This window comes from Salmo salar, chromosome 21 (genome assembly GCF_965601325.2).
Source record: "Salmo salar chromosome 21, fSalSal1, whole genome shotgun sequence".
Lineage (NCBI taxonomy): Eukaryota > Metazoa > Chordata > Actinopteri > Salmoniformes > Salmonidae > Salmo > Salmo salar.
This window is the reverse complement of record NC_138311.1, coordinates 23507439-23535320: the sequence shown is the minus strand read 5'-3', so window position 1 is coordinate 23535320 and position 27882 is coordinate 23507439. Positions and strand designations below refer to the sequence as shown.

General features: G+C 44.8%; 1 protein-coding gene across 1 annotated transcript; it reads right to left on the bottom strand.

Annotated features, from left to right (window-relative positions):
• Positions 1–9426: 9426 nt before the first annotated feature.
• LOC106581891 (gamma-crystallin M2-like) lies at positions 9427–10707 on the bottom strand. The gene is made up of 3 exons (XM_014164328.1): positions 10645–10707; positions 10070–10315; positions 9427–9756 (listed from the first exon to the last, which is right to left on the bottom strand). Exons 1-3 carry the CDS (start codon positions 10654–10656, stop codon positions 9475–9477), a joined length of 540 nt encoding a protein of 179 aa, XP_014019803.1. The 5' UTR covers positions 10657–10707; the 3' UTR covers positions 9427–9474.
• Between the last annotated feature and the right edge of the window lie 17175 nt (positions 10708–27882).

Sequence of the window (27882 nt, the reverse complement as noted above, 5' to 3'; positions counted from 1 at the left end):
AGGTTGTTTTTTAAAGCAGCTTAGAATTGAAGAAAGCATAGGAACCACGGCGAAATCAGTGAAAACTCGCATTTTTCAACACACGGTTTGAAAGAGTATGTGATCAAATGAAGCTTCGGACGTCATTGATGACGTACTTCTGATAAAGTGGCACACACATTGGCACACTGCGTCGAAGTTAGCTGCTTAGCAATTTCAAAGCATGCATCGGAGCTCCGGTATCAAACGTAACATCACTACTATTATCCCACAAACATTTTTAATTTCTGCTTTCTAAAAAATGCTGGGTTAAAAACACCCCAATTTTGTAACTATTGGACAGAACACGCATTGGGTTATTTTGTCCTAGCCAGTTGGGTAACTTGGGCTGTTGGGTTTATGATGCTGGGTTATTGAGCTATGACCCGGGTCAAATCAGAAGACTGGAGCCGTGGTATAGTAGGGGCGTGGCTTTCAAATAGTAATGTTTGGCCACTCATGAGAGGAAATGTCATAAAAACATTTAAGGAAATTTTTATTTGCAGTGTAAAAACTTAACATGAACACTCATGGGTGGCCCCAAAAAACGATCTAAAACCACGCCGATTACCCAAACATTGGTTAATTGTACCAGTAGTTGGGTTTTTAATGTACTTTTTTATGTAATGATGACAATAAAACTGAAAATGAACCGGAATTACATTTAATCTCACGGGTGGCCAAAAATAACTTTCTGAAAGCCATGCCCCTACTAAGCCATGCCTCCAGTCTTCAAAGAAAACAACCCAACTAAAGGTTCTATTCATAGCGTGATTTAAATATTCCCACTTTAGTGGAGACTGCATTCACAAACGTTGCATATGTCAGCTCAATCTGAAATTACCTTTACATTTCTATTGCAGAATCTGTAACCCTTCTGATTTACAGATTGAATAGAGCCCTAAGTGACCCAACGTGTGTTCTTCAGTCCTCTATTTACCCAGCGCTGGGTTGCTTTTAACCCAGCATTTTTTAGAGCGTGGGAATTGAGATTTCATTACAAATCGCCCCTGTCTTTTACCACAGAAGGGGTCTGTTTTTCAGAGCTGTCTGTCCCGTTCACAGCTAGGTTACAAGGTGCTGTGTCGCCAGTACCTATGACTGGTCGGTAGGGTAACCTCCATGATAATGTTTTTTTCTTTGTGTTTATATTTAATGCGCGCATTCCTGCGCTGGTTGCCATCCTCACATCTCCAGAGTCAGGCAATCCAAGTGGTTCCTTTGTCAAAAACCGAGGACAGACTTTCTGCCCCATTCTTGACCTAGTCTAGACCTACGTGCCCTCAACAAGCCCCACAGAGTCTACAAATTCAGAATGCTCATGAGCCGCCGGCTAACTGGCTGGTGGCGACAGAGTCGAGGGAGCAAGCAGTGTTACACATATCCATGCTACTGTCCCATAGTCAGGTCTCTAGGCTGAAGAAACCAGAAAAAGAGCTGTCTAACTCCAGCCATCTCAGCGCATTCCGTTTCTGGGTATCGAGCACTCCTATCGCCCTTTTCTATAGCGTCGTCCTGGTTTGGCTGGTGAAGGCCGTCATTGTAAGTAAGAATTAGTTCTTAACTGACTTGCCTAGTTCAGTAAAGGTTAAATAATAAAATAATAAAAAAAGAAAGCAACTTCATTGGAGGTGCGGACAGTGGTGCAGAGCGCATGATGTCCCCAGTTGCCTCAACTTGGGTGCAGATCTTTTATCCAGGTGCGGCCCTCTCTCTCAGGAGTTGAGGCTACACCCCTGGGTGGTCTCCCAGATATAGGAAATGTGCTGTAGGGCCTACTTAGATCTTTACGCATTGCAAGAAAACGTGTATTGTCGTCTGTTTTTCTTGATGAGGAGCGCTCCTTTGGGAACAGATGCACCGGTGTGCCAGTTGAATTGGATCCTCCTTCACGCATTTCCCCCCATGGGGCTGATTCAGCCCACATTGGAAAGCAAGAGCTGGGGGCTTGTCGTTGATTCTTGTGGCCCCGTTTTGGTTCACAGAGACCATTCACCTGTTGGGCCCAATCTGACAGATAAGAGGATTACCTCTGAACTTGATTGCTACTATTTAGTCCGCAAGGGCACCTCTCCATGAGAGGACTGAATGCACATAAGTGGCAGTCATTTGAGCTTCGGTGTCAAAATAAATGAATTGTTCCATTTCAGAGTTCCCTGGGGGACATTTTAATGTTCCAACAGGAGCTTTTTCAGCAAGGTCATTCATACTAAATAAACTAAAGTGAAAAAAAAATTGAATCAAAAAGTGTGTAACAATAACGAGGCTATATACAGGGGTACCAGTACCGAGTCAATGTGCGGCGGTACAGGTTAGTTTAGATAATTTGTAAAGGGTCTATGCATAGATAATAAACAGCGAGTAGCAGCAGTGTAAAACCAAAGGGGGGGGGGGGGGGGGTCAATGTAAATAGTCCGTGTGTTCATTTGATTAATTGTTCAGCAGTCTTATGGCTTGGGGGTAGAAGCTGTTAAAGATCCTTTTGGTCCTAGACTTGGAGCTCTCGCCAGGTCTCTGACCTCCTCCCTATAGGCTGTCCCATCATTGTCGGTGATCAGGCCTATCACTGTTGTGTCGTCAGCAAAATAAATGATGGTGTTGGAATCGTGCTTGGCCACGCAGTCATGGGTGAACAGGGAGTACATGAGGGGTCTAAGCACGCACCCCTGAGGGGCTCCAGTGTTTAGGATCAGAGTGGCAGATGTGTTGTTGCCTAACCTTACCACCTGGGGGCGGCTCATCAGGAAGTCTAAGATCCAGTTGCAGAGAGAGGTGTTTAGTCCCAGGGTCCTTAGCTTAGTGATTAGCTTTGGGGTCACTATTGTGTTGAATGCTGAGCTGTAGTCAATGAACAGCATTCTTACATAGGTGTTCCTTTTGTCCAGGTGGAAAAGGCCAGTATGGAGTGTGATTGAGATTGAGTCATCTGTGGATCTGTTGGGGTGATATGTGAATTGGAGTGGGTCTAGGGTTTCTGGCATGAGGGTGTTGATGTGAGCCATGACCAGCCTTTCAAAGCACTTCAAGGCTACGTGAATGCTACGGGGTGGTTATCATTTACCTTAGCTTTTTTGGGCACAGGGAGTATGGTGGTCTGTTTGAAACATATAGGTATTACAGACTCGGTCAGGGATAGGTTGAAAATGTAATTGACGGCACTTGCCAGTTGGTCTGCGCATGCTTTGAGTACACGTCCCGATAATCCGTCTGGCCTGTTTAAAGGTCTTGCCCACATCGGCTACGGAGAGCGTGATCACACAGTCATCCGGAATAACTGGTGCTCTCATGCATGCTTCAGTGTTGCTTGCCTCGAAGCGAGCATAAAAGGCATTTCGCTTGTCTGATAGGCTCGCGTGACTGGGCAGCTCGCGCCCTTTGTAGTCCGCAATATTTTTCAAGCCCTGCCACATCCGACAAGCATCAGAGCCGGTGTAGTAGGATTCAATATTAGTCCTGTATTGACGCTTTGCCTGTTTGATTGTTCGTCTGAGGACATAGCGGGATTTCTTATAAGTGTCCGGATTAGTGTCCCGCTTCTTGAAAACGGTAGCTCTAGCCTTTAGCTCAGTGCGGATGTTGCCTGTAATCCATGGCTTCTGGTTGGGAAATGTACTTATGGTCACTGTGGGGATGATGTCGTCAATGCACTTATTGGTGAAGCTGGTGACTGAGGTGGTATACCCGTCAATGCCAGTGGATGAATACCAGAACATATTCCAGTCTGTGCTAGCAAAACCGTCCTGTAGCGTAGCATCCGCATCATTTGACCACTTCCGTATTGAGTGAGTCACTGGTACTTCCTGCTTTAGTTTTTGCTTGTAAGCAGGAATCAGGAGGATAGAATTATGGTCAGATTTGCCAAATGGAGGGCGAGGGAGAGCTTTGTATGCGTCTCTGTGTGTGGAGTAAAGGTGGTCTAGAGTTTTGTTTTCCTTTGGTTGCACATGTGACATGCTGGTAGAAATGAGGTAAAATGGATTGAAGTTTTCCTGCATTAAAGTCCCTGGCCACTAGGAGCGCCACTTCTGGATGAACATTTTCTTGTTTGCTTATGGCTTTATATACAGCTCGTTGAGTTCGGTCTTAGTGCCAACATCAGTTTGTGGTGGTAAATAGACAGCTATGAATAATATAGATGAGAACTCTCTTGGTAGATAGTGTGGTCTACAGCGAGGTATTCTACCTCAGGCGAGCAATACCTCGAGATGTTTTTATTATTAGACATCATGCACCAGTAGTTATTGAGTTATTGACAAATAGACACACACCCCTGCCCCTCGTCTTATCAGACGTAGCTGCTCTGTCCTGCTGATGCACGGAGAAGCCAGCCAGCTCTATATTATCCATGTCGTCGTTCAGCCACGTCTCAGTGAAACATAAGATATTACAGTTTTTAATGTCCCGTTGGTAGGAGAGTCTTAATCGTAAATTGTCCAGTTTGTTTTCCAATGATTGCATGTTGGCCAATAATACGGAGGGAAGTGGTGGTTTACCTACTCGTCGGCTAATTCTTACAAGGCATCCTGCCCTCTTTTCCTCCTTCTTTTCTTCACACTGATGATGGGGATTTGGGCCTGGTCTTGACAAAGCAGTATATAATTTGCGTCGGACTCATTAAAGAAAATTCTTTGTCCAGTTCGAGGTGAGTAATCGCTGTTCTGATGTCCAGAAGCTCTTTTCGGTCATAAGAGACGGTAGCAGCAACATTATGTATAAAATGAGTTACTAACATTGCGAAAAAATGAACAAAATACCACAGTTGGTTAGGATCCCCGCATCTTGCGAGGTGGAGGTCTGGTTGGTCTGCCATGGGCCATTAAATTTGGTATCCGTTGGGGCCGGCTTTGGGCGGGATTCTAGTTTCCCATAGTTGTGTTGTACTGAGAGTAGCTACTGAAAGGCAATGTAATGTTATAAATATAACTACTGTTCCTTGAAGGAGGGAAAACGAGGTATAAAACCTATTTGGCCCCGCATCGCCTGTTCCTGGGTTTGGTGAATAGAGGTGAGGAATTGAAGGGGGGCTTCCAGTGAGGCGCTGATTTCATTGGCCTTGTCAGGTGGGATTTTTGTTCTTCAGTCAAAGTCGCAAGAATGTGACTCCCCATAGTTGCGTTGTACCTCATTTCCCTCCTTCAGGGAACAGTAGTTATAGTCATAGCATTACGTTTTCAAGTGAAGCTGTTTCACTGCAGCAGCCGATGTGCAACTTTGTATTTGTTTTTATTTATTTAATAATCCCTCAACAGCACCGCTACATGATTCACTGGGCTGAGAAGAGATTAGGCTGGAGAGCTGGAAGGAACAGCAATTAAACCTGAATACAACCCTCTTTCTCCCTCTATCTCCCTCACTTTCGCTCTCTCTCTCTTCCTCACTCTCTGTCTCTACCCCTCTCTCTCGCTCTCTGCTGGCACCCTGGACCCACCCGACCCACGGGTTACTATGGAAACTGCTCCCCTTCTCTCTGTCTATCTCACCCTCCCTCTCTCGTGCCCTCTCTCTTGGTTTGCTTCTCACATCATCTTCTTGTCTTCCTCTCTCTGTTACTCTTTTCACATTCACACTCTTCTGCCTTCTTTCCCTTTTTCTTTCTTTCACTCATATCCCTTCACTTTTCTACCCCTTCTGCTCTCTCTTCCTCCTCCCTCTCTCTCTCTTCTTCCCCAGCTCTCCTCCACTTTACCCCTCTCTCTATCCTGCTGCTTCCAGCATGACACCAAATGTTAGGTTTTAGCACGCATAGAGAGAGAGAGGGTTAGAGAGACTGGGGAGAGACAGGGGGATGAGGGAGGGAGGGGGGGTAGTGCCGGTCAGATAGATCTTCCACTGTCCAGACGAAGCAGCTCCAACTGATGCTAAAAAGAGAGCGAGAGCAGCTGCCAGCTCTTCTCTTACTGTAACCGTCGTGTCACACCTGCACAAAAATGTTAGTGCTAGTGTTCTGCCTCTGCAGTGTGTGTGTGTGTGTGTGTGTGTGTGTGTGTGTGTGTGTGTGTGTGTGTGTGTGTGTGTGTGTGGTGGGGGGGGGGGGGGGGGGACCCTTATGTTTCACAAGTTCTGTGTGTTCGATGCTCCGTAGCTATAATTGTCACCTGCAGCTCCCACTCTCAACACAGCAGCACAGCAGAGCATACCTCCCCTTCCCTTCCCACCTCCCTTCTTCCTGAGTTTCTCTCCATCATCTCCCTCTCCTATGCTGCCCTTGATTAAAACATGATATCAGATTATATAATTTAGATGGTTTTACGTTCATGCCTCCGTTTGTCCTCCCACACCCCATAGAAAGGTTGGAGTTTGAAATTTGACCTCTGGTTGTCTCTTGGATGTATCGTCGCTATAGTGTGTAGTTTACACATATACATGTGCAAATACACAAAAGCACACAAGCATGCACTTTGGCTTTTCTCCCACAGTCAACCTGTAGTCGCTTCTGCCCACAAGTGAATTCAGCTTTGATGTTGTAGAGGAATATGTGCATGGAGTGGGAGGCAGAGAATACATTTTGTGAGGGACGTGAAGAGAGAGGGAAGGAAGTCATGATAATGACCATAGGAGTTGGCAAGACGGCACCAACAGATCTGGAACCACGCTACATTATCATTGTGTCAGAGAGAAATGTGTTGCTAACAAGATATGTACTGTACCAGTCTCTCAGTCTCCCTATTCACCACCCTGTCTTCTTTTACATCAATTGAATTAGTGTTGCCATGAATGCTGTCAAGCTCCACATTTGGCTTTTATAATTTAATACAAATGACTTTGTTGTGCCTGGGAGGGAGGGGTGTGTTAGGACTATCTCTAGGGGCGTCTTATTGGAGAAGGTGTGTGTGTGTGTCTGAATGAAACAGACAGCTCAGACAAACACCCTCATGCACATACACTCACACTCACATGTTTCTATCCAGAATAGTTCTTAGTAGATTGTGCTGTGTTTGCGAAACATATGATTCCATGAAGCATGAAACCCAGGGAACAAAAAAATGGAATTCAAACAGATCGAAAATACAAGGATTTATGTCAAGATCTAAATCGATCCATTTGGAGGACCAAATTGAAAGTGCCAACGTGTACAAGCCTGCTACTCTGGGAAACATATTTATGGTAGATTTAGCCTTTCTTATAGTGCACTTCAGCTCTCGAAGGATAGAGTGTCATTCAGGCTACAATAAGAGAGATTGATGCCCGTGCACATACAGGTAGCTGTATGGTGAGGGTTGGCTATATTTTATACATTGAGAGAGAGAGATCTACACTGTTAGAAAAAGTGTAACCTGGAACCAAATGGGTTCTACCTGGAACCAAAAAGGGTTCTTCAAAGGGTTCTCCTATGGGGACAGCTGAAGAACCCTTCAAGGTTCTAGAAAGCACCTTTTTTTCTGAGAGTGTAGCTCTATGAGCTAGTATGTGCTATGATAAGTATTAATCATACTCACTCACTCACATAGCTTTTGAGATGGTGAGATTTTGCTATATCACACAATAAAGTATAATGGTTCCGGTTCATTCTGTGAGAGAGAACGTACAGTCTGTCCAGCTTAGTGTTACCAGTCTAATGGCTTGGAAAAAGCCATTCGAGTCCACAGGGTGTGTGGTTATCATATAACAACAGAGAGCTTTAAGATGAATGACCATTACCACACTAATAGTAATACTGGAATATGTATAATTGTAGCACATCAGAGAACATTGTTTTAACGTAATGTAAGAAGGGAAATTGATGTTCTGGGATACGTACCCTAAGGCTTGTGATTGACAGGTCCTCTTTGATATGTGCAAGTGAGTTATGGTTCTGGAGGAGATTCCTGATTTCCTGTTTTCTCAGTTCTGATCAAGTCTAGAGGAAGATCCATAAAGTATATCTTTGACTCCCCTAATCGTAGCATTGCTGCTGATGTGTTGCTTTTCCGGTGTTCTAAATTACACTGAATAAAATAAAGGTACGGTAATTCAGCAGAACTTGGAAGGCTGAAAGTATGAATTAATTACGGATCAAGTATGGCTCAAGACCCAATCAAGAGGCTGTGTGTGTTTGAGGTGGATTGTATTTACCTGTGATGAGACTTTTGGATTGAGATGAATGGTGTTTACTGACAGAATTACTACTACTACTCTGTCTCCCTTGGCTCTGTCACCCATGCCTCTCTCTCTTCCCTGGCTGGCATGTCTGTTCATGTGTGACCAGATCAGAGAAGATGGCCACTTCCACAGGGCAATTGTTAAAACAGCTTAGAGTCCTATTTCATACAGACAGTCAGAGAGACAGTGATTGGACACACACACACACACACACACACACACACACACACACACACACACACACACACACACACACACACACACACACACACACACACACACACACACACACACACACACACACACACACACACACACACACACACACACACACACACACGGTCTGGCTGGCTCTCTCGGGGAGAAACCACACGCCAGGGCTTCGTCGAGGCGGAATAATCAAATCACATTCTACACAGTTACCTTTCCGATGTAATCATTGCAGGTTCTGAATCAGAAAAGTAATTTGGAACTAGGTGTGATTAGCTCCATGTTCCCTGTAAGGCTTTCAGTGTTGAAGGAATCATTTACCCAGCCTCATAGGCATGACAGCTGTAGCTAATTCAATACAAAGCTATACAGTGTTGATGACTGCAGTCACTATTTTAGAAGCTGCCGTATAAAAGCATTCCTGGCAGAGCCATCTAGTGTTACAGTATTAACACGTAGTTACATGGACATTTACAGCAGTATTGAATGGTGTCAATTTAAATGGGAGGAAGGGCTCGTTGTAATGGCTGGAACGGAATATGTTTGATACCATTCCATTCACTCAATCCCAGCCATTACCATGATCTACTCTCCGCTCACTAGCTTCCTTTGACGTACAGTGTCATTTTGCAACATAAGTACATAGGCTATTGTTACATAGTACAACTGTATTACCTGTATGACTGTTAATCTTTGAAATCGTGCCAATAGCACAGCAAAATCGCATGGCAAGGTCAAGTATTCTTTCCTAACTTGAAGAACTGAGATATCAGTGGATATTACTGTATATCCAGCATACATACATATTGTTATGAAGCCAACTATCCAGACTACCAAAATGTCTACGTTCACCAATCCCCCAAACCTGTGAGCAATCATTCACTTATCAAGCCTACTAGCACACTCAGCATTTGGCCAGGTTGCTGCTGCCCCCTAGGGTTGGGATGTGTATAGTGGAAGTACTGTCTTGCTGTGGCCTACTACACTTAACTACCTATTTAAAAACAAATATCCTAAACTTTTAAATGTTAAAGTTGTGAGGCTGAAATAGTGAAATATTATACCAAGTAGTGTTCTGAGTAAACACATCACAAAAACAAGACAATTATGCAAGAAATGTAAATTGAGAACATATTTTATTCAATTTTTTTCATACATCTGAGCATGTTACATAGACATGTTATCCATGATACGCCTCATGCTCATGAACCTCATGCCTCCCATGCCCAACTGACTGAAGCTCCTGTACTCTCCAGGCCTCATGTACATCTGTCTGCCTCTGTAGTGGGGCTGCTCGTACATCAGCCAGTGGCCCTCAATGACGTTGCAGGACTGGCAGTCAGACATACGGTAACGCTCCTGGATGGAGTCACAGTCGTCCATCATCTCGTGCATCTGACCTTCAAAGTTCTCCCTCTCGTAGATCTTCATCCTGAAGTTTCCTATGTGCTGTTAGGAGGAAAGCAAAGGTTTCATGGATCAGGGAAATGGTATATACATGTCTATAATATGAGAGTACAACCATTAAAACGTGTTTTGCTTCATCCTGCTGTAATTTAATGGCTATTACAACAGCCATCGGGAAACCAATAGCGATAGGCAGCGCCATCCATGGCCCTGGCCATAGGGCCTCTTTGGGGGCAACAGGGCCTCTTGTGGAATGGGGAAATATTGCATTGTTCATATATGCTTTGTGAATTCTATACAAAGCATCATTGTTAGCTTCCACTGTGGAATAGCGTCCACTCTTCTTTCCACCTACCATGGGGATCATGCGGCAGGACCGGATGCAGTCGTTCATTCCCATTCCCATGCGCTGGTAGTCCGGGTACTCGCCCCTCCTCATGAAGTACTGGTTTCCCATGTAGTTGTTACGATCGTAGACCATGAAGCAACCGCTGTCAACCCTGCAGGAGTGACACCTGCTCAGGAAGGAGGACATGTCAGCGCAGTCCTGGGTGGTCTCATAGGAACGGCCCTGGAAGTTCCTGTCCTCGTAGAAGGTGATCTGGGAGCACCAAAAAATATTTACAATATATTATGGCAACAGAAATAAAAATATATGAATCCACAGATACGAGCTGCTTTATAACTAGCATTGCTACATGCTCCCAAATGCCAGCTCCCAAACGTTAAATGATGATAGGTTTTTCAAAATAACCAGCGAACAAATGTAAAAACTGTTTGGAGGAAACAACAACATTGTATGGATGTCGAAAAGAAGCCTCACGTGAAAAAAGGTAACTATCACTTTAAAATGGTGATTCACTTAACCAGCCATGATTCAGACATTGGTGAATTAAAACACTTAGAGTGTGGGATAAAACAGTAGCTTACTTTGCCCATCATGATTGCAGTTGTTCCTGAGAGCTGTGCTGCTGCTGCTACACTGATGTCCTGTTTGTTTTAGCCCTTAGCTTTATACCTGACTAAACCCAAAGAGCCTGTGGCCTCCCATTGTGTAAAGCCCTGACCCAGCAACATATGGTATAGAGGCCTGCAGAGTGCTAGAAGACTTTAGAATAGATTTTTCCATTGAGAAGTCAATGCAACTGAGCTTTTTGAACTAGTATACAATGGTCTCTTTGACATGTTTCAAATCACACTCGGTAGTGTTCAGTGTACAGTAAACGTGCTCTATTGCTTTAGTTTGTTTGAATGTGATAGCCACGATCACATCATAAGTCTATACAAACAGCTTTTATTTTGAATTCATGTTTGGTGACTACGTATTCAGGTTTAATAATGTGTTAGGTACCAAGTAAAGTGTTATCCAGATTGTTATATTCTTTTGGGAGTTCAGTGAGTCCAGTTTAGCAATTAGAGGCAATAAATAGTAAGCTGATTGATTGATTGAATTTATTAGACAATAAAAATATAATACAAACATACATAAGGGCGCTCCAGCCGGTGACGCCTCCACATAGAATATAAGGAAATTATCAAGGGTAACACAATAAAGCTTGAACGCTTATTTCAATTGTAGAAGCAACAAACAATAACAGACAAAATTGTTGTTTGTTTCATATAATGAGCTACTGTAGCTAGTACAGTTCCATTTCCTAATAAACAACTCTGGACAGGTACATCTCCCTTGTCTCACATACCCCTAATATATATAGCATTAATTGTCTTATAAATACACAAGAAAATCACAATATAATACGCAATAGGCACCAAAAGGCAGACCATATGCTATCCCAGGCATTTCCTTCTTACCCACGTACTGTAGTCTTACAACTCACTTTTGAGACATGCTGCTATTTAGCCATTTTTTCACTGGGAACTTAAAACTGGCTATGGAGGTTATACTTTTCAATTCTTTTGGAAGACTATTCCAAAGAATGGCAGCTGAGTACAAAAAAGTTTATTTCCCCATACCACTATTAAATCTAAAAGGATCGACATCAGTTTCACTCCTTCCAGTGGATTAGTTATGGTTATCCCGGACAAAGTTAAAGTAGTTACATAGGTACCTGGGGACCATAATGTGGACAATCTTATGTACAAGACACAATTTAATCTGAGAGACTCTCTCCTCCACTTTGAGCTATCTGAGGCTTTCAAAGTGGGAATGGTCAAGATGAGTATGTGCTAGAAGTTTAAGAATAATCCTGACTAATTTGTTCTGAGATGTCTGCAGTTTGTTTTTAATTATCTTGGAGGCACTATTGTACCAGGAAGAGCACGCATAGTTAAAGTGGCACTGAATAAGAGCTCCTACCAATGTCACCATTGCATTCTTATCCAGAAATGTAGAGGTTCTTGCCAGATTGTCACGTCTTGACCAGTAAAAGGGGTTGTTTGTTATTGTAGTGTGGTCAGGGCGTGGCAGGGGGTGTTTGTTTAGTGTGTTTCGGGGTTTTGGTTTAGTTCTATGTTATGTATTTCTATGTTTGATATTCTAGTATTCTATTTCTATGTGGTATTGTTTGAGATTGGTCTCTAAATGGAGGCAGCTGAATCTCGTTGTCTCTGATTAGAGGCCATATTAAAGTAGGGGTTTTTGTCTTGTGGGTGGTTGTTTCCTTTGTATAGTGTGAGCACCTTACAGGACTGTCGTTAGTTTTCTTGTTTTGTTTAGTGTTCACGATTTAAAAAATATAAGTATGGACATTTACCACGCTGCGTATTGGTCTGATAATTTCTCCTCATCAGAAGACGAAGCTTATGACACAGATACCTAATTTTATGGTTCACTTTGGAGATAACTTTTTGTGCCATGTTCTCCCCTGTCAGATGTTTATCAACACACATACAAGATAATTAACTGAGTCTTTTGCTGTGACTACTATGTCACCTACTACCACCTTAAAGTCAGGGGATTTCCTCAGTTTCACTTTGGACCTGTAAAAGATGGACTCTGTTTTTCTAAGGTGGAGTGACAGCTTATTGTCATACTGTCACGATTCCTACCGACGGTGGCGCCCCCTCCTGCTCGGGTGGCGCTCGGCGGTCGTCGTCACCGGCCTATTAGCTACCACCGATTCCCTTTTTGTTTTTCCCTTTTTTTAATGTTTTCTCACCTGCCCTGAGTTAGGTAATTAAGAGGGCTATTTAGTTCAGCTGGCCCGCACCCTATTGTGCGGGATTGTTTTTCTGTATGTCAACTGCGTTTGTTGACTGTGCTTGTCCATTGTATTTTTCCCTGTTGTTGGGAGACCTCTTATTTTGTACGGGTGGTTCTTGATTAAAATTACCACACAGTGTTCGCTGCTTCCTGCGCTTCTTTCCGCCACACCACAGACAAGACATTACAGAATCCCGCACCACCAGAAGGAGCATGGAATCAGCGGGAGCAGCGGGCACTCCACTACCCTCAATGGAGGAACGTGTCCAGCACAATACATCGGTCCTGCATCGCATCGGATCCGCCATGGACCAGATGATGGAGAGGATGGAACGATGGGAGAGGAGTGGTATCCTCTCTCCACCTACACCCCCCCGATACAACCATCTCCTCCTCCTACGACGTCTGGCTCTGGCGCGCTTCGCCTGGCACTCCCGAGGGAGTACGATGGGACGGCGGCTGGGTGCAAGGGGTTTCTTCTCCAGCTAGAGTTGTACCTGGCCACCGTCAGACCTGCTCCTACAGGAGAGGAGAGCGTAAGTGCCCTCGTTTCCTGCCTGACGGGCCGAGCTCTGGAGTGGGCTAATGCGGTCTGGAACGCTCCAGACTCGGCGAGGGACCACTACCCAGAGTTCACCCGCCGCTTTCGGGCTGTTTTCGACCACCCCCCCGAAGGTAAAGCGGCGGGTGAACGGCTGTTCCACCTCAGGCAGGAGACGAGGAGCGCTCAAGACTTCGCGCTGGAGTTTAGGACCTTGGCTGCTGGAGCGGGGTGGAATGACAGGGCCCTCATAGACCACTACCGGTGTAGTCTCCGGGCGGACGTCCGCAGGGAGCTGGCCTGTAGGGACACCAATCTATCCCTGGACGAACTCATTGACATGTCCATACGGTTGGACAATTTGCTGGCTGCCCGCGGGCGTTCGGAGAGGGTCCTGCCCGTTCCACCCCCGTGCACCCCCGCCCCTACCCCTATGGAGGTAGGGGGGGCCGTGCCAAGGGGCACCGGAGGAGGTGGCTCCTCCTGCACCAGCTGTGGTCGGAGAGGACACACGGCCGACCGGTGCTGGAGGAGCCAGTCTGGGAGTCGAGAAGGCAGGCAGAACACTTCTCGGTCACCTCAGGTGAGTCAGCACCAGATTCGCCCAGAACCCCCTGTTGGTCATGTGTTTTTGCCTGTTTCATTTTCAAAATTTTTTCCCTCTTCCCAGCATAGGGCGCTAGTCGATTCAGGCGCAGCTGGGAACTTTATGGACCGTGGACTTGCCATTAAGCTGGGCATTCCACGGGTGCCGATAGATTCCCCCTTCCCCGTGCACTCCTTAGATAGCCGACCATTAGGGTCAGGGCTAGTCAGGGAGTCTACGGTGCCGCTGGACATGGTAACGCTGGGGAATCATAGGGAAAGCATTAACTTTTTCCTTATTGATTCATCTGCGTTTCCAGTGGTGCTGGGGGTCCCCTGGCTGGCTGGTCACAATCCCCTCATTTCATGGAAACAGGGGGTTCTCCAGGGGTGGTCGGAGGAGTGTTCAGGGAAATGTCTAGGAGTTTCCATAGGTGCCACGTCGGTGGAGAGTCCAGACCAGGTGTCCACCGTGCGCATTCCCCCTGAATACGCCGATTTGGCGATCGCTTTTTGTAAAAAGAGAGCGACTAAATTACCACCTCATCGACAAGGGGATTGTGCGATAGATCTCCAGGTTAACGCTGCGCTTCCCAGGAGTCACGTGTACCCCTTGTCACAAGAGGAGACGGCGGCTATGGAGACATACGTCACGGAATCCTTGGGACAGGGGTACATTCGGCCCTCCATCTCACCCGCTTCCTCGAGTTTCTTTTTTGTGAAGAAAAAGGAGGGAGGTCTGCGTCCGTGCATTGATTATAGAGGTCTAAACGCGATCACGGTGGGGTTTAGTTACCCACTACCTCTTATCGCTACGGCGGTGGAATCATTTCACGGAGCACAGTTCTTCACAAAATTGGATCTCAGGAGCGCGTATAACCTGGTGCGTATCAAGAAGGGAGACGAGTGGAAAACCGCCTTTAGTACCACATCAGGCCATTATGAGTACCTCGTCATGCCGTATGGGTTGAAAAATGCTCCAGCCGTCTTTCAATCCTTTGTTGACGAGATTCTCAGGGACCTGCACGGGCAGGGCGTGATTGTCTATATCGATGACATTCTGATATATTCCGCCACCCGCTCCGCGCATGTGTCCCTGGTGCGCAGGGTGCTTGGTAGACTGCTGGAGCATGACCTATACGTTAAGGCTGAGAAGTGTGAGTTTTTCAAACGAGCCGTCTCCTTTCTGGGTTATCGCATTTCCACCACGGGGGTGGTGATGGAGTGTGACCGCGTTAAGGCCGTGCGTAATTGGCCGACTCCAACCACGGTGAAGGAGGTGCAGCGGTTCTTGGGCTTTGCCAACTACTACCGGAGGTTTATCCGGGGGTTTGGCCAGGTAGCGGCTCCCATTACCTCACTGCTGAAGGGGGGGCCGGCGCGTTTGAGATGGTCGACGGAGGCGGACGGAGCCTTCAAGAAGTTGAAGACCCTGTTCACCGACGCGCCCGTGTTGGCGCACCCGGACCCATCTTTAGCGTTCGTAGTAGAGGTGGACGCATCCGAGGCTGGGGTGGGTGCCGTGCTATCACAGCGCTCGGGTGCGCCACCGAAACTCCGCCCCTGCGCTTTCTTCTCAGGGAAGCTCAGTTCGGCGGAGCGTAACTACGATGTGGGGGACAGGGAGTTGCTAGCGGTAGTCAAAGCCTTGAGGGTGTGGCGACACTGGCTTGAGGGGGCTAAGCACCCCTTTCTCATCTGGACCGACCACCGAAACCTGGAGTACATCCGGGCAGCGAGGAGACTGAATCCACGTCAGGCAAGGTGGGCCATGTTCTTCGCCCGGTTTAGGTTTACCATCTCATATAGACCGGGTTCCCTTAATACTAAAGCCGACGCGCTGTCCCGTCTGTATGACACGGATGACCGCCCCATCGATCCAACTCCCATCATTCCAGCATCTAGGCTGGTGGCACCAGTGGTGTGGGAGGTGGACGCGGACATCGAGCGGGCACTGGTGTTGGATCCTGCGCCTGCGCAGGTGCCCGTGGGGCGCATGTATGTGCCGCTCGATGTTCGCGATCGGTTGATTCGGTGGGCGCACACGCTACCTGCGGCGGGTCATCCTGGTGTAGAGAGGACAGGGCGGAGTCTAAGGGGGAAGTATTGGTGGCCCACCTTGGCTAAGGACGTGAGGTCATATGTCTCTTCCTGTTCGGTCTGTGCCCAGAGTAAGGCTCCTAGGCATTTACCGAGAGGGAAGTTACAGCCCCTCCCCGTTCCGCAACGGCCATGGTCGCACCTGTCTATCGACTTCCTGACAGATCTTCCCCCCTCTCAGGGGAACACTGCGATTCTGGTGGTTGTGGATCGGTTTTCTAAGTCCTGCCGTCTCCTCCCCTTGCCCGGTCTCCCTACGGCCCTGCAGACTGCGGAGGCCCTATTTACCCACGTCTTCCGGCACTACGGGGTGCCGGAGGATATTGTCTCTGATCGGGGTTCCCAGTTCACATCCAGGGTCTGGAAGGCGTTTATGGAGCGGCTGGGGGTCTCGGTCAGTTTAACCTCCGGTTATCACCCCGGGAGCAATGGGCAGGCGGAGAGGGTGAACCAGGAGGTGGGCAGGTTCCTGAGGTCGTATTGCCGGGACCGGCCAGGGGAGTGGGCGAGGTATATTCCTTGGGCAGAGTTAGCCCAGAACTCACTTCGCCACTCCTCTACTAACATGTCACCCTTCCAGTGTGTGCTAGGGTACCAGCCGGTCCTGGCCCCATGGCACCAGAGCCAGACCGAGGCTCCTGCGGTGGAGGACTGGGTTCAGCACTCCAAGGAGACCTGGAAAGCAGTACAGGACTCACTGAAGGAGGCCAGTGCTAGGCAGAAAAGGAGTGCTGACCGCCACCGCAGTGAGGCGCCGGTGTTCGCACCGGGTGACAGGGTCTGGCTCTCGACCCGGAACCTGTCTCTCCGCGTGCCCTGCCGGAAGCTGGGGCCGCAGTGTGTGGGGCCCTTCAAAGTCCTGAGGAGGATAAACGAGGTGTGTTATCGGTTGCAACTCCCTTCCTATCACCGTATTAACCCCTCGTTTCATGTGTCTCTCCTCAGGCCGGTGGTGGCTGGTCCCCTACAAGAAGATGAGGTGCCGGAGGTCCCTCCACCCCCCCTGGACATCGGGGGGTCCCCGGCGTACAGCGTAAGGGCCATTCTGGACTCGAGACGCCGGGCGGGGGGCCTGCAGTACCTTGTGGACTGGGAGGGGTACGGTCCGGAGGAGAGGTGCTGGGTGCCGGCGGAGGACGTCTTGGACCCATCCATGTTGAAGGAGTTCCACCGCCCCCGTCCGGATCGCCCTGCGCCTCGTCCTCCGGGTCGGCCTCGAGGGGCCGCGCGTCAGGAGGGGGGTACAGGGGCTGCGCGTCAGGAGGGTACTGTCACGATTCCTACCGACGGTGGCGCCCCCTCCTGCTCGGGTGGCGCTCGGCGGTCGTCGTCACCGGCCTATTAGCTACCACCGATTCCCTTTTTGTTTTTCCCTTTTTTTTATGTTTTCTCACCTGCCCTGAGTTAGGTAATTAAGAGGGCTATTTAGTTCAGCTGGCCCGCACCCTATTGTGCGGGATTGTTTTTCTGTATGTCAACTGCGTTTGTTGACTGTGCTTGTCCATTGTATTTTTCCCTGTTGTTGGGAGACCTCTTATTTTGTACGGGTGGTTCTTGATTAAAATTACCACACAGTGTTCGCTGCTTCCTGCGCTTCTTTCCGCCACACCACAGACAAGACATTACACATACAGCCATATACTGACATTCAGAAGTTCAGCACTGAGGGCTTTCTTAACCACATTTTTGTCTTTGTGGGAAATCAACAGTGCAGAATCATCTGCATTGAGGAAAAGGTCACATGTACAGACAGATTTCAGATGATTTATATACAACAGAAAGAAAAGTGGGCCCAGCAAACACCCTTGGGGTACCCCACAGTTCAAGGTTTTGGTTTTAGACAGGGTCCTATCCATCATCCACCATTTTCTTCCTTGCAGATAAGAGCTAACCCATTTTATGGCTAAGTTATTAATAGGGCGCATGAACCGCTAGCGGGACACCTACGACAACATCCAGTGAAATTGCAGAGCGCGAAATTCAAAATACAAAAATTGTAAAATTAAACATTCATGAAAATACAAGTGTCTTACATTATTTGAACGTTTAACTTCTTGTTAATCCAACCGCGTTGTCAGATTTCAAAAAGGCTTTATGGCGAAAGCATACCATGCTATTATCTGAGGACAGCGCCCCACATCAAAATACTTTTTCAACCAGCACAGGCGTCACAAAATCACAAATAGCGATTAAATAAAACACTTACCTTTGAAGATCTTCCTCTGTTTGCAATCCCAAGGGTCCCAGTTACACAATGAATGGTTGTTTTGTTCGATAAAGTCCTTTATATCCAAAAAAGTCTGTTTAGTTGGCGCCAATGATCTCAGTAATCCACTCGTTCAACATGCATATAAACGAATCCAAAACGTTACCAGTAAAGTTTGTCCAAACAAGTCAAACGATGTTTCTAATTATTCCTCAGGTACTCTAATATCTAAATAAATAATAATATTTAAGATGGAGAATAGTATGTTCAATAGGGAAGATAAGTAGCGAAGAGTGCGCACCTCATTCACGCGCCAACAAGACTACTTTTCTAATGAGAGACACCTTGGAAAAACTACAACTACTTGTTCATTTTTCAAGAAACAAGCCTGAAACCCTGTCTAAAGACTGTTGACATCTAGTGTAAGCCATAGGAACTGCTATCTGGGTCCTATCTATTTGTATATCCCATAGGCTAGCATTGAAATGGCCTGTGACCTCAAAACAAAAACATTCCGGATGGGTTTGCCTCGGGTTTTTGCCTGCCATATCAGTTCTGTTATACTCACAGACATTATTTTAACAGTTTTAGAAACGTCAGAGTGTTTTCTATCCAATACTACCTATTATATGCCTATCCTAGCCTCTGGGTCTGAGTAACAGGTAGTTTACTTTGGGCACATCAGTCATCCGAAATTCCGAACATTATATGCCGAAGAAGTTAAAACTCATTGTTCTTAGTTTGATTAACAGAATCTCATGATCCACTGTATCAAACGTCTTTTGGAAATCTAACATAACCATACTACAAAATTTCTCTCCATCTGCTTGATTCCTGATGTCGTCAGTTAGTATGCAAATGTAGGTGGAATGGGGTTTCGAACATAATCTTTTACCATGACCTTCGATAAAACGCACAGGATTGAGACAGGCCGATACTTAATACATTTTATTCCCTTTTTTATATAGAGGAATGATCCTTGCAATTTTTAGTTCCCTAGTTCAATAGACAGATTTACAATGTGAGTTACGCAGGAGGTGATAATTACCGCAGCATCTCTTAGTTGTCATGTCAAACATTACTATGGCAACACATACACATATCATTATTAATAGGGACCATTATTTCTCCTGGGCATGACTATTCACTGTCTGATCTTCTGCCCCTGTCAAAACACACACAAACACACATACACACACACACACACGAGTGGCAGGAGGCTACCGAGAGTCAACTGTGCCCAGAAAGGTGCTCAGAAAGTCAGGTTGCTGCCTTATTGCACAGCACTGCTGGGATCTGCAAAGGATTTCCCGTTAGCGTTCAAATTAATTAGAATGTCTAGATTCGTTAGATGCCTTCTCAGAGTAATCCATCCATAATCTCAGCTCAACTGTATTCTTTTAATTAAGAATGACTTCCTCCCTGTGCCAACCAAGGGAATATAGTAATGTAGTAAATCAGAGGGGTAGGCGGGATGAGACTCAAATCAAATCACATTTTATTTGTCACATGCTTCATAAAGGTGTAGACTAACAGTGAAACGCTTACTTAGAACCTGCTTAGGACTGAACTTGTAATGATACAGTCTATATCCAGCTTGACCTAAGACCATTTTCGAGGTGTGAAAATATATCTATTTGTGTGAGTCCATACAGGACTGTCATACCATATCTAGAAATAAAGTATGAAAATACAGTATGTAATTAATAATTTTGGGGGTGCTTATACTTATACTGTTATACACTTGTACTCCCCCTAAGACAACCGTAGGGAGTGGGGTCACGGCCACCATTGTCCAGCGCAATTGGGGTTAAGTGCCTTGCTCAAGGGCACAGTGCCTTTTGGTTACTGGGCCAATGTTCTAACCTCGAGGCTACCTGTCACCCCCTACTATATGTGCTAGCCGGTTTTACCAGTGAGATGGGTAGTGTGTCTGGTTCATTAGCTATAGGGGGCTGTGTGGTGTCACTGATAAAGCATAGAGAGGATCTATTCTGATCACAGCTGCTTAACGATCCACATTACTCACACTGACACATGCTCCAGACAGATAAAAGAGAGTGTAAGAGAGGGGGAGAATAAGAAAGAGAGAGGGAGAGAAAAGAAGGAAGGTCAAGGAGACTAGGAGAGAGAAGTGCATTATGCTGAGAGGAAAGATACGAGGGAGAATAAACGAAAGAAGGAGAAAAGCAAAGAGAGAGATTATTTGAATTATACTGAGGGATGTGTCAGAGACAGACAGAGATAGGCTTCTCTTACGGCCATGGCCCCTTTGTTTCACCTTTGGAGACCCCAGAGGACATGCAGCTGTTTGAAGGAGCTGAGGCTATGTCATGTCAGAATGAATGTGCTGTATGTGGCAATCAACATTAAATTGCGAGACAGCAAGATGGGTAAACATCAGCTGAACAGTAACTATGTAGTAGTTAGTGAAATGGGGACTGGAGAGGACCAACTGAAACACAAGCAGACAGACAGTATGCTCTTGGAAGACAAGCAGCTGTGTCTCTTCTCGTCTAAAAGATCAGGGAGTCAGTCAGCAAAGCACTCGGAGAGAAGAAGAGAATGGTTTCCTCCCTTCCTGGCAGAATGAGAAAAGTAATTAGAGTGAATTACACCAGGCTCTGAGTTTTAATTTCAGCCTGGCACTTTGTCACTCTCTCCATCCCTCCATCCTTTTGTCGGAGACAGAGCAGTAAATAAATAGATGGAGGGAGTAAATCTGATGCTGGATGGAGAGTGAAGTGCGTGAGTCCCAGAGTTTAATCCCCTGGGTGGGGAAATTACTGCGGTAAAGTCAAAGAGATTGGCTTCTCACTGAGGGATATATGTCTACTGAAGCTCTCTCTGTCTAGTCTTAAACCCTGAGAGAGAAAGGGGGGAGGGGGGGAGAGGGGGGAAAGAAAGTTATGACCTTATATCCCTAGTATCTCTCATTTTTTCTGCACCCCTGCATTCTCTCTCTCTGGAGTCTCAGTGATTCTGTCGGCCTACATACCTGAAGAAAAATGTTATCTGTCAAAATCTGTAATTGCCATCTATTTCTTATTCAGACGCTCTTGGAAGAAAAGGAAAATTTATGGAGGCATACTTCGTTACTATGAAAACAAACACCATTTAGCATCCCCCTTACTGTTGAGAGTTAGAATAGTAGAACACAATTTTTACAAATGGTTGTGCAGCAGCAGCAGTTTTTATCTTGTTATGTAACTCATTTAGCCCATGTCAGCTAAAATGTTTTAGATTGATAAGTTCGTCTACTGTTCGGCTATCTAAACTTGTAGTAATCATGGTCGAATTATTCTCTCCGCCTCATGGCAAAATGAGTAGAATTGCATACAATTTGTTATAACATTTCTAAATCTTCTAAATCTCAAACTTGCTTTAACAGTGCAATATGCAGAAATCTTTCCACCATTTCCTGATTGCTACATTTCTAATAGTTCACCTACTGTAATTTCAGTTTATGTGACAAAACAAGCTATGTGAAATACCTTTTCAATAATTTTCAACTGTTTGATGAAACCGAAAATAAAAAAAACAAAACCAAAACTTGAGAACAGGAACAAAATTTTGCTTAGGCCTGTGTGGGTACGGATCTGGGTATGCAGATTCACGAGGAACTGCGGCCCCTCGTGAGTTCAGATTTTTTGTGGCCCCCACCCCCATCAAAGTTGCCCATCCCTGCTTTAGGTAGATAAACAGGTCTATTCTACTTTCATTTCACTTAAACGCAATCTCCTACTCCGGTTGAGTTTTGGTGAGAACATAACCTTTTGAAGATGAGCCAAACTCTGGAGGTTTTTGTGTGTATGTGTCTGTCTGTGCACGAGTGTGCGTACGTATGTTTGGTGTGTATGTGTAGCGTGTTTGGGTGACTGCGGTGTTAATGCTAGCATTCCTCTTTTCGGTCTCTTCTACCTGTCTTTCATTGGGTTGGGTTGTGTTTCGGAGGATGCATGGTTCTCGATCTTCGCCTCTCCTGAGTCTGTACGGGAGTTGCAGCGATGAGACAAGACTGTAACTACTACCAATTGGAGAGAAAAAATAAATGTATTCCAGAAATTGTACATGGTATATATTTAAAAACAATACATAAATCTCACACAGGGATTAATTATTTCTAATTGCATTTAGTGTTACCAAACTTATGACTAATTTGTTGTATCTTGTATCTACTGTAGATGATGCTTGCCATCTCATTTTGAGATTAGATTGAGGTGGTGTAGACTATTGTAGGTTTATAATTGGTGAAGTATGAATGTTTATTTTCGTACACTGTAGTTGTGGCTGCCCATAACGTTTGTGGAATCACAATAAATTTAGAAAACATGGTTTAGATATTGTTGTAATCAATGACTTTAAATGGTTGTAATCCACTATTATTTTGGGCTGAGTCCTCAAAGAATTTCAATTGAGAATTGTTTATGCCTGTTGCCACCTGCAGGGGGCGAGGGAGCACAGTGGTTTGAGCTTCCCCTCCCCTCAACAAAACTTGAAGAAGTCGCCAGTGACAACTCTACCGCAGATAAAACAACGAGACAGATATTTCACCAAATGTATAAATGTGAACTAACAGGACTGCCCCGGCAGAGCTCCCGACCGACGTGTACTATGGTATATTAAGTTTGTTGGAACCTCTCCACCTTGATGATAATAAAGAATGATTAACTTAATATTGACTTCAGGTGTCCCTGGTGGTAATTTCCACAACAATATATAAGCATAGATTTTTCCACCATATACTGTATGCCCATATAAAACATATAAGTAATGTACATATATTGCCATAAATTACTTTTCCATAAGGGGCTCCTGGACCCCCATTGGCTCCAAGGGGCTCCTGGACCCCTTGGAGGGTTGCTGGCATCAATATCTCAGGTGCCACCTAACGCCGATGTTCCCTTGAGCAAGAGTCAGATGAACTCGTGGATACAACTTTTATGTCTCTGCTTCTAGTTTGAAGGAAGTTGCTAACTAGTGCTAGCGTAATTGCTAACTAGTGTAGCACGAATATTGTAAGTCTATGGTATCTGCTAGCATGCTGGAAGATACTACATTAGCGCATGAAACTACCTCTAACTTCCTTCATAGTGTACACAAAAACATACAAATTTCATCCATGAGTTCATCTTACTCTGGGGAAGTAGATTTGCCAAAATCCCAAAGTTTCCCTTTAACCCCCTAAACTGCTCATTGGGCGTTGGCTGCACTGGGCACTGCACTGCGAGGTGGAAGAGACAGAAAAGAGGAATGCTAGCATTAATACCGAAGTTACCCAAACACACACTACACATACACACCAAATCATGTGCGCACTCTAACATGCACACACTCTCTCTCACACACACAATTTCAAATTGACTTGTTATCCTCATTACTTGGTTAATATGTGCTATTTGTTGGTTACTATTTACAGTGCTGTGCTTCAGAAGAGATGGATTACTTTGAATGAACTAAATCAAATGTATTAAACACACTCCAACTGATAAACAATCTTATAAATAACTTCAATTTCAGTCAAAATAAACTTCTATTACTCTACAGAAGTGCATATGCTTACTGCAGCACAATATATCACCTTCTGATTCAGAATACCACAGTCTACAAAAACGTGCACCTTCTCAATGGAATATGATGTACAGTCGTGGCCAAAAGTTTTGAGAATGACACAAATATTAATTTTCACAAAGTCTGCTGCCTCAGTTTGTATGATGGCAATTTGCATATACTCCAGAATGTTATGAAGAGTGATCAGATGAATTGCAATGAATTGCAAAGTCCCTCTTTGCCATGCAAATGAACTGAATCCCAAAATAACATTTCCACTGCATTTCAACCCTGCCACAAAAGGACCAGCTGACATCATGTCAGTGATTCTCTCGTTAACACAGGTGTGAGTGTTGACGAGGACAAGGCTGGAGATCACTCTGTCATGCTGATTGAGTTCAAATAACAGACTGGAGCTTCAAAAGGAGGGTGGTGCATATTAAATGTACTTAAGTAGTGGTAGAAAAAGTACTAAATTGTCATATTTGAGTAAAAGTAAATGCTATACGTCAAATTCCTTATATTAAGCAAACCACAAGGCACTATTTTTGTATTATTTTTAATTACAGACAGAAAGGGGCACACTAACACTCAGACATAATTTACAAACACAGTAGTTGTGTTTCGTGAGTCCGCCAGATCAGAGGCAGTAGAGATGACAATGCATTATATTGATAGGTGCCATAATTGCTTGCTTGAGCATTCTAAATGTAACGAGTACTTTTGTGTGTCAGGGAAAATGTGAGTAAAAAGTACATTATTTTCTCTAGGAATGTAGTGGAGTATAAGTAAAAGTTGTCAAAAATATAAATAGTAAAGTAAAGTACAGATACCCCCCAAAAACAACTAAAGTAGTATTTAAAAGTATTTTTACTTAAGTACTTTACACCACTGGTCTCAGGGTACAGAGACTCAGAGTACAAAGCCCAAACTAAGTTTTATTTCATAATTGACTAACAGAAACGCTTACAAATAAGAAGCTTAAAGTGTACCTTCAAATAACAAACATTATCATAAACTGATCGTCTTTCAGCCCTAACCTGTCAACTGCCCTCTCCAGCCCTTCTCCAGCCCTTCTCCAGCCCTTCTCCAGCCCTTCTCCAGCCCTACTCCAGCCCTACTCCAGCCCTACTCCAGCCCTACTCCAGCCCTCTCCCTCGAACAGGAACAGCAGCAGCCTAATCAACTATTGGGGCTGATTGTCTAGCCAATCACACACTTGATTGACTTATTACCCTCAGCTGGGCTCCATTAGCCACCCAACAGGGAAAGTGCCGGAAAGGTGCTGGAAGCGCGTGGCAATAGGGTTTGCTTACTCCAGTGCCACACCTGGAGTCTAAACCATAAAGACTGGTTTCAGATCAGTCATGGTATTTCTGAGTTAATGGACTGCTCTCTGTCTTCTAAACCATAAACACATGTTTTAGATCAGTCATGGTGTGTCTGAGTAAATGTCCTGGGTTGTGATACAACACACTGCACTGATGTCACATCACAACACTTCAGTCTAATCTTTGACAGCTAGAAGGTTGTGTAATCACTGCTTGGGGTGGTGTGTATGTATATGTGTGTAATCTGGTTTAGTTACTGAGATTTGGGTTTCCGGCAAAGAGCTTTAACACGCTCTGGGCATAAGTTTGTGAGACTGCAGTGGGTTTATGTAACGGAGAAGACTGACTGCCATATGGCCTATCAGGAACCTGGCTGTGGCAAGACTGACATCACTGTTAACATGTTCTTTGTATTGTCTTCGTGATGGATCATGAGAAGGAGAGGTTGTTTACACATGTTCAAATATTTTCTGCATTCATATCAGTTGTAAAGACAACAACAACAAATGCATGTGAAAAAATAAACTTATAGTAACACACACACACACACACACACACACCACACACACACACACACACACACACACACACACACACACACACACACACACACACACACACACACACACACACACACACACACCACCATCCCCACCTTATTAGACTATAACCCAGCTCCATGGCTCCAGCTGTGATATGAAATCTGACACAGCCAATTTGCCTCCCAATCCGTCAGCCACTGGAGCAGATTCATAAAACAGTGTTTAGTAAGGCCCTAGAGCCTCATGGCCCCACCTCCAGTCTTAAGCACCCATTCTCCTCCCTGACTCCCCTCTGTCTCACCCCTGTCCCCTCCTGCCTCCCCCTGCCTTCCCTATGCTTCACTCAGGTGCAGAGATCCTCTCCAATATCCTGCCAGTGTACAGGGTTTCCCTGATGTCTCTGTGAACTGCAGGGGTGAGAAAAACCATCCCTGAGATCCCCTAAAGAGGTATTGTTAGATTACACTGAGCAGTATAGGGTTTTTATTCTCCAAACATCACCCTCCTAAAAACAAGGAAACACAGGGTATTTTCACACTTTTGAGCCAGAACAAGCTCAGTCAAGCCAAGCTTCCTGAGCTGGCCTGGTTACATACACTGTAATGGAAAATGTTTTATTATACGTTAACTTTTTGTTATATCAACAGTAAAATATGTTTTACTGCAGCATACTGTAAATTATGGTGCATTGTGGGAAAGAATTGCTGTTTTTCGAATGGTAGTGTAATTCTACCCCACAGAATACAGTGCATTACCGTATCTTTGGAGCGCCAAAAACTTTTTAACCATTAGTGGGTGCATGGTATTGTTGTTTCTGGGTCATTAACATATTTTGAGGCGTGCCTTGTAAGAGGCTATATTTGTTGTACCTGTGAGTGAGAATGCTGTACCAATTTAACTCCTATGTGGTTATAGTTCCCCAACAATTTCAAATGTATAGGGAACAGATTGGAGTGGCAGCAAGTCTTAAACCTTAAATGGTTGAGCATTTTGCCATGTTCTTTTGGTCTGTTTTGCCCTGTAGTCTCTGCCAGTTTGGAAGCCTCTGTTAAGGCCTCTAGAAGTGCAAGTGATATAAAATTCTAAATATTCATTAACATGCTGTAATGTTTGTGAACACTTTACCTAGCAGCCAACCTGCTTGCACCAATCCCTTGTAATTACAGTAAAATACTGTTAAATACAATCACCTACCCTCAACGAATTTCATTCATTCGTTCCGATTACGGTAGCATTTCCTTTTTTACAGCGTAATACAGTACATTTTACAGTATTGTACTGTGTGCCATTACACAGTACTTGCTTTGATACTGTCTTTATATTACTGTAGATGTACTGTAACATGAAATACAGAGTTTTACTTGCCACCGAGCTGCCTGTAAGCTACTGTTAAATTCATGGTAACCCCTTTACAGTGTAGTGACTATAGTTGCTGGAACCATGCTGAAAAGGGCAACGTATGTAAAAAGACAATTAGTGTGAAAAGGGTTATTGTTGAATAATGTAATAGTGGTTTTATTTCCTATAAAATAGATGTTTCTTGTGCTTACCCTTTTGGGAGTTCTGTTCAGCATCAGTGACTTTCCCTTGGCTGACAAAAACAATAGTTTCTTATAATTAACACTGGAATCCTTAGTGGTGAAACATCCATTTGCGAAATTACAACAACAAATAAGTTACTGCAAACAACAAACACCGTTTTTTCCCTGCACATTTTTTGACCATGCTCCTCAGCTCGGCAACGAAAGGGTTATTCCACCAATTAAGTGCCTTTTGAGTAGTGTAACTTGGTAAAAAAAAAAAATACTGCATATATTTTACCTAATGTTTATATTGTGTCACAAAGAGCACATGTTCAACTTAATAAAAAACACTTTTTCCCATCTCAAGTAACCACGGTAGTAATTTTGAGAGCCAAATAAATGAACAGGGTTGACGACTTCATCTTAAATATTGTGTGCAACAGGGAGGGGCAAATGAACGCAAGCTTCACTAAAACATTTAAATTGTTAAAACATTTGAAGCCTGTTTATCTACGGGTAATAAGGTTGAGGTGTTATGTCTGACCCCTCAGTTTTCCACCAAAAAACACCAGAAAATTGCAAAAAATAGTAAAACCAGCTCGCCTATGATTTGACTATTAGATGTTC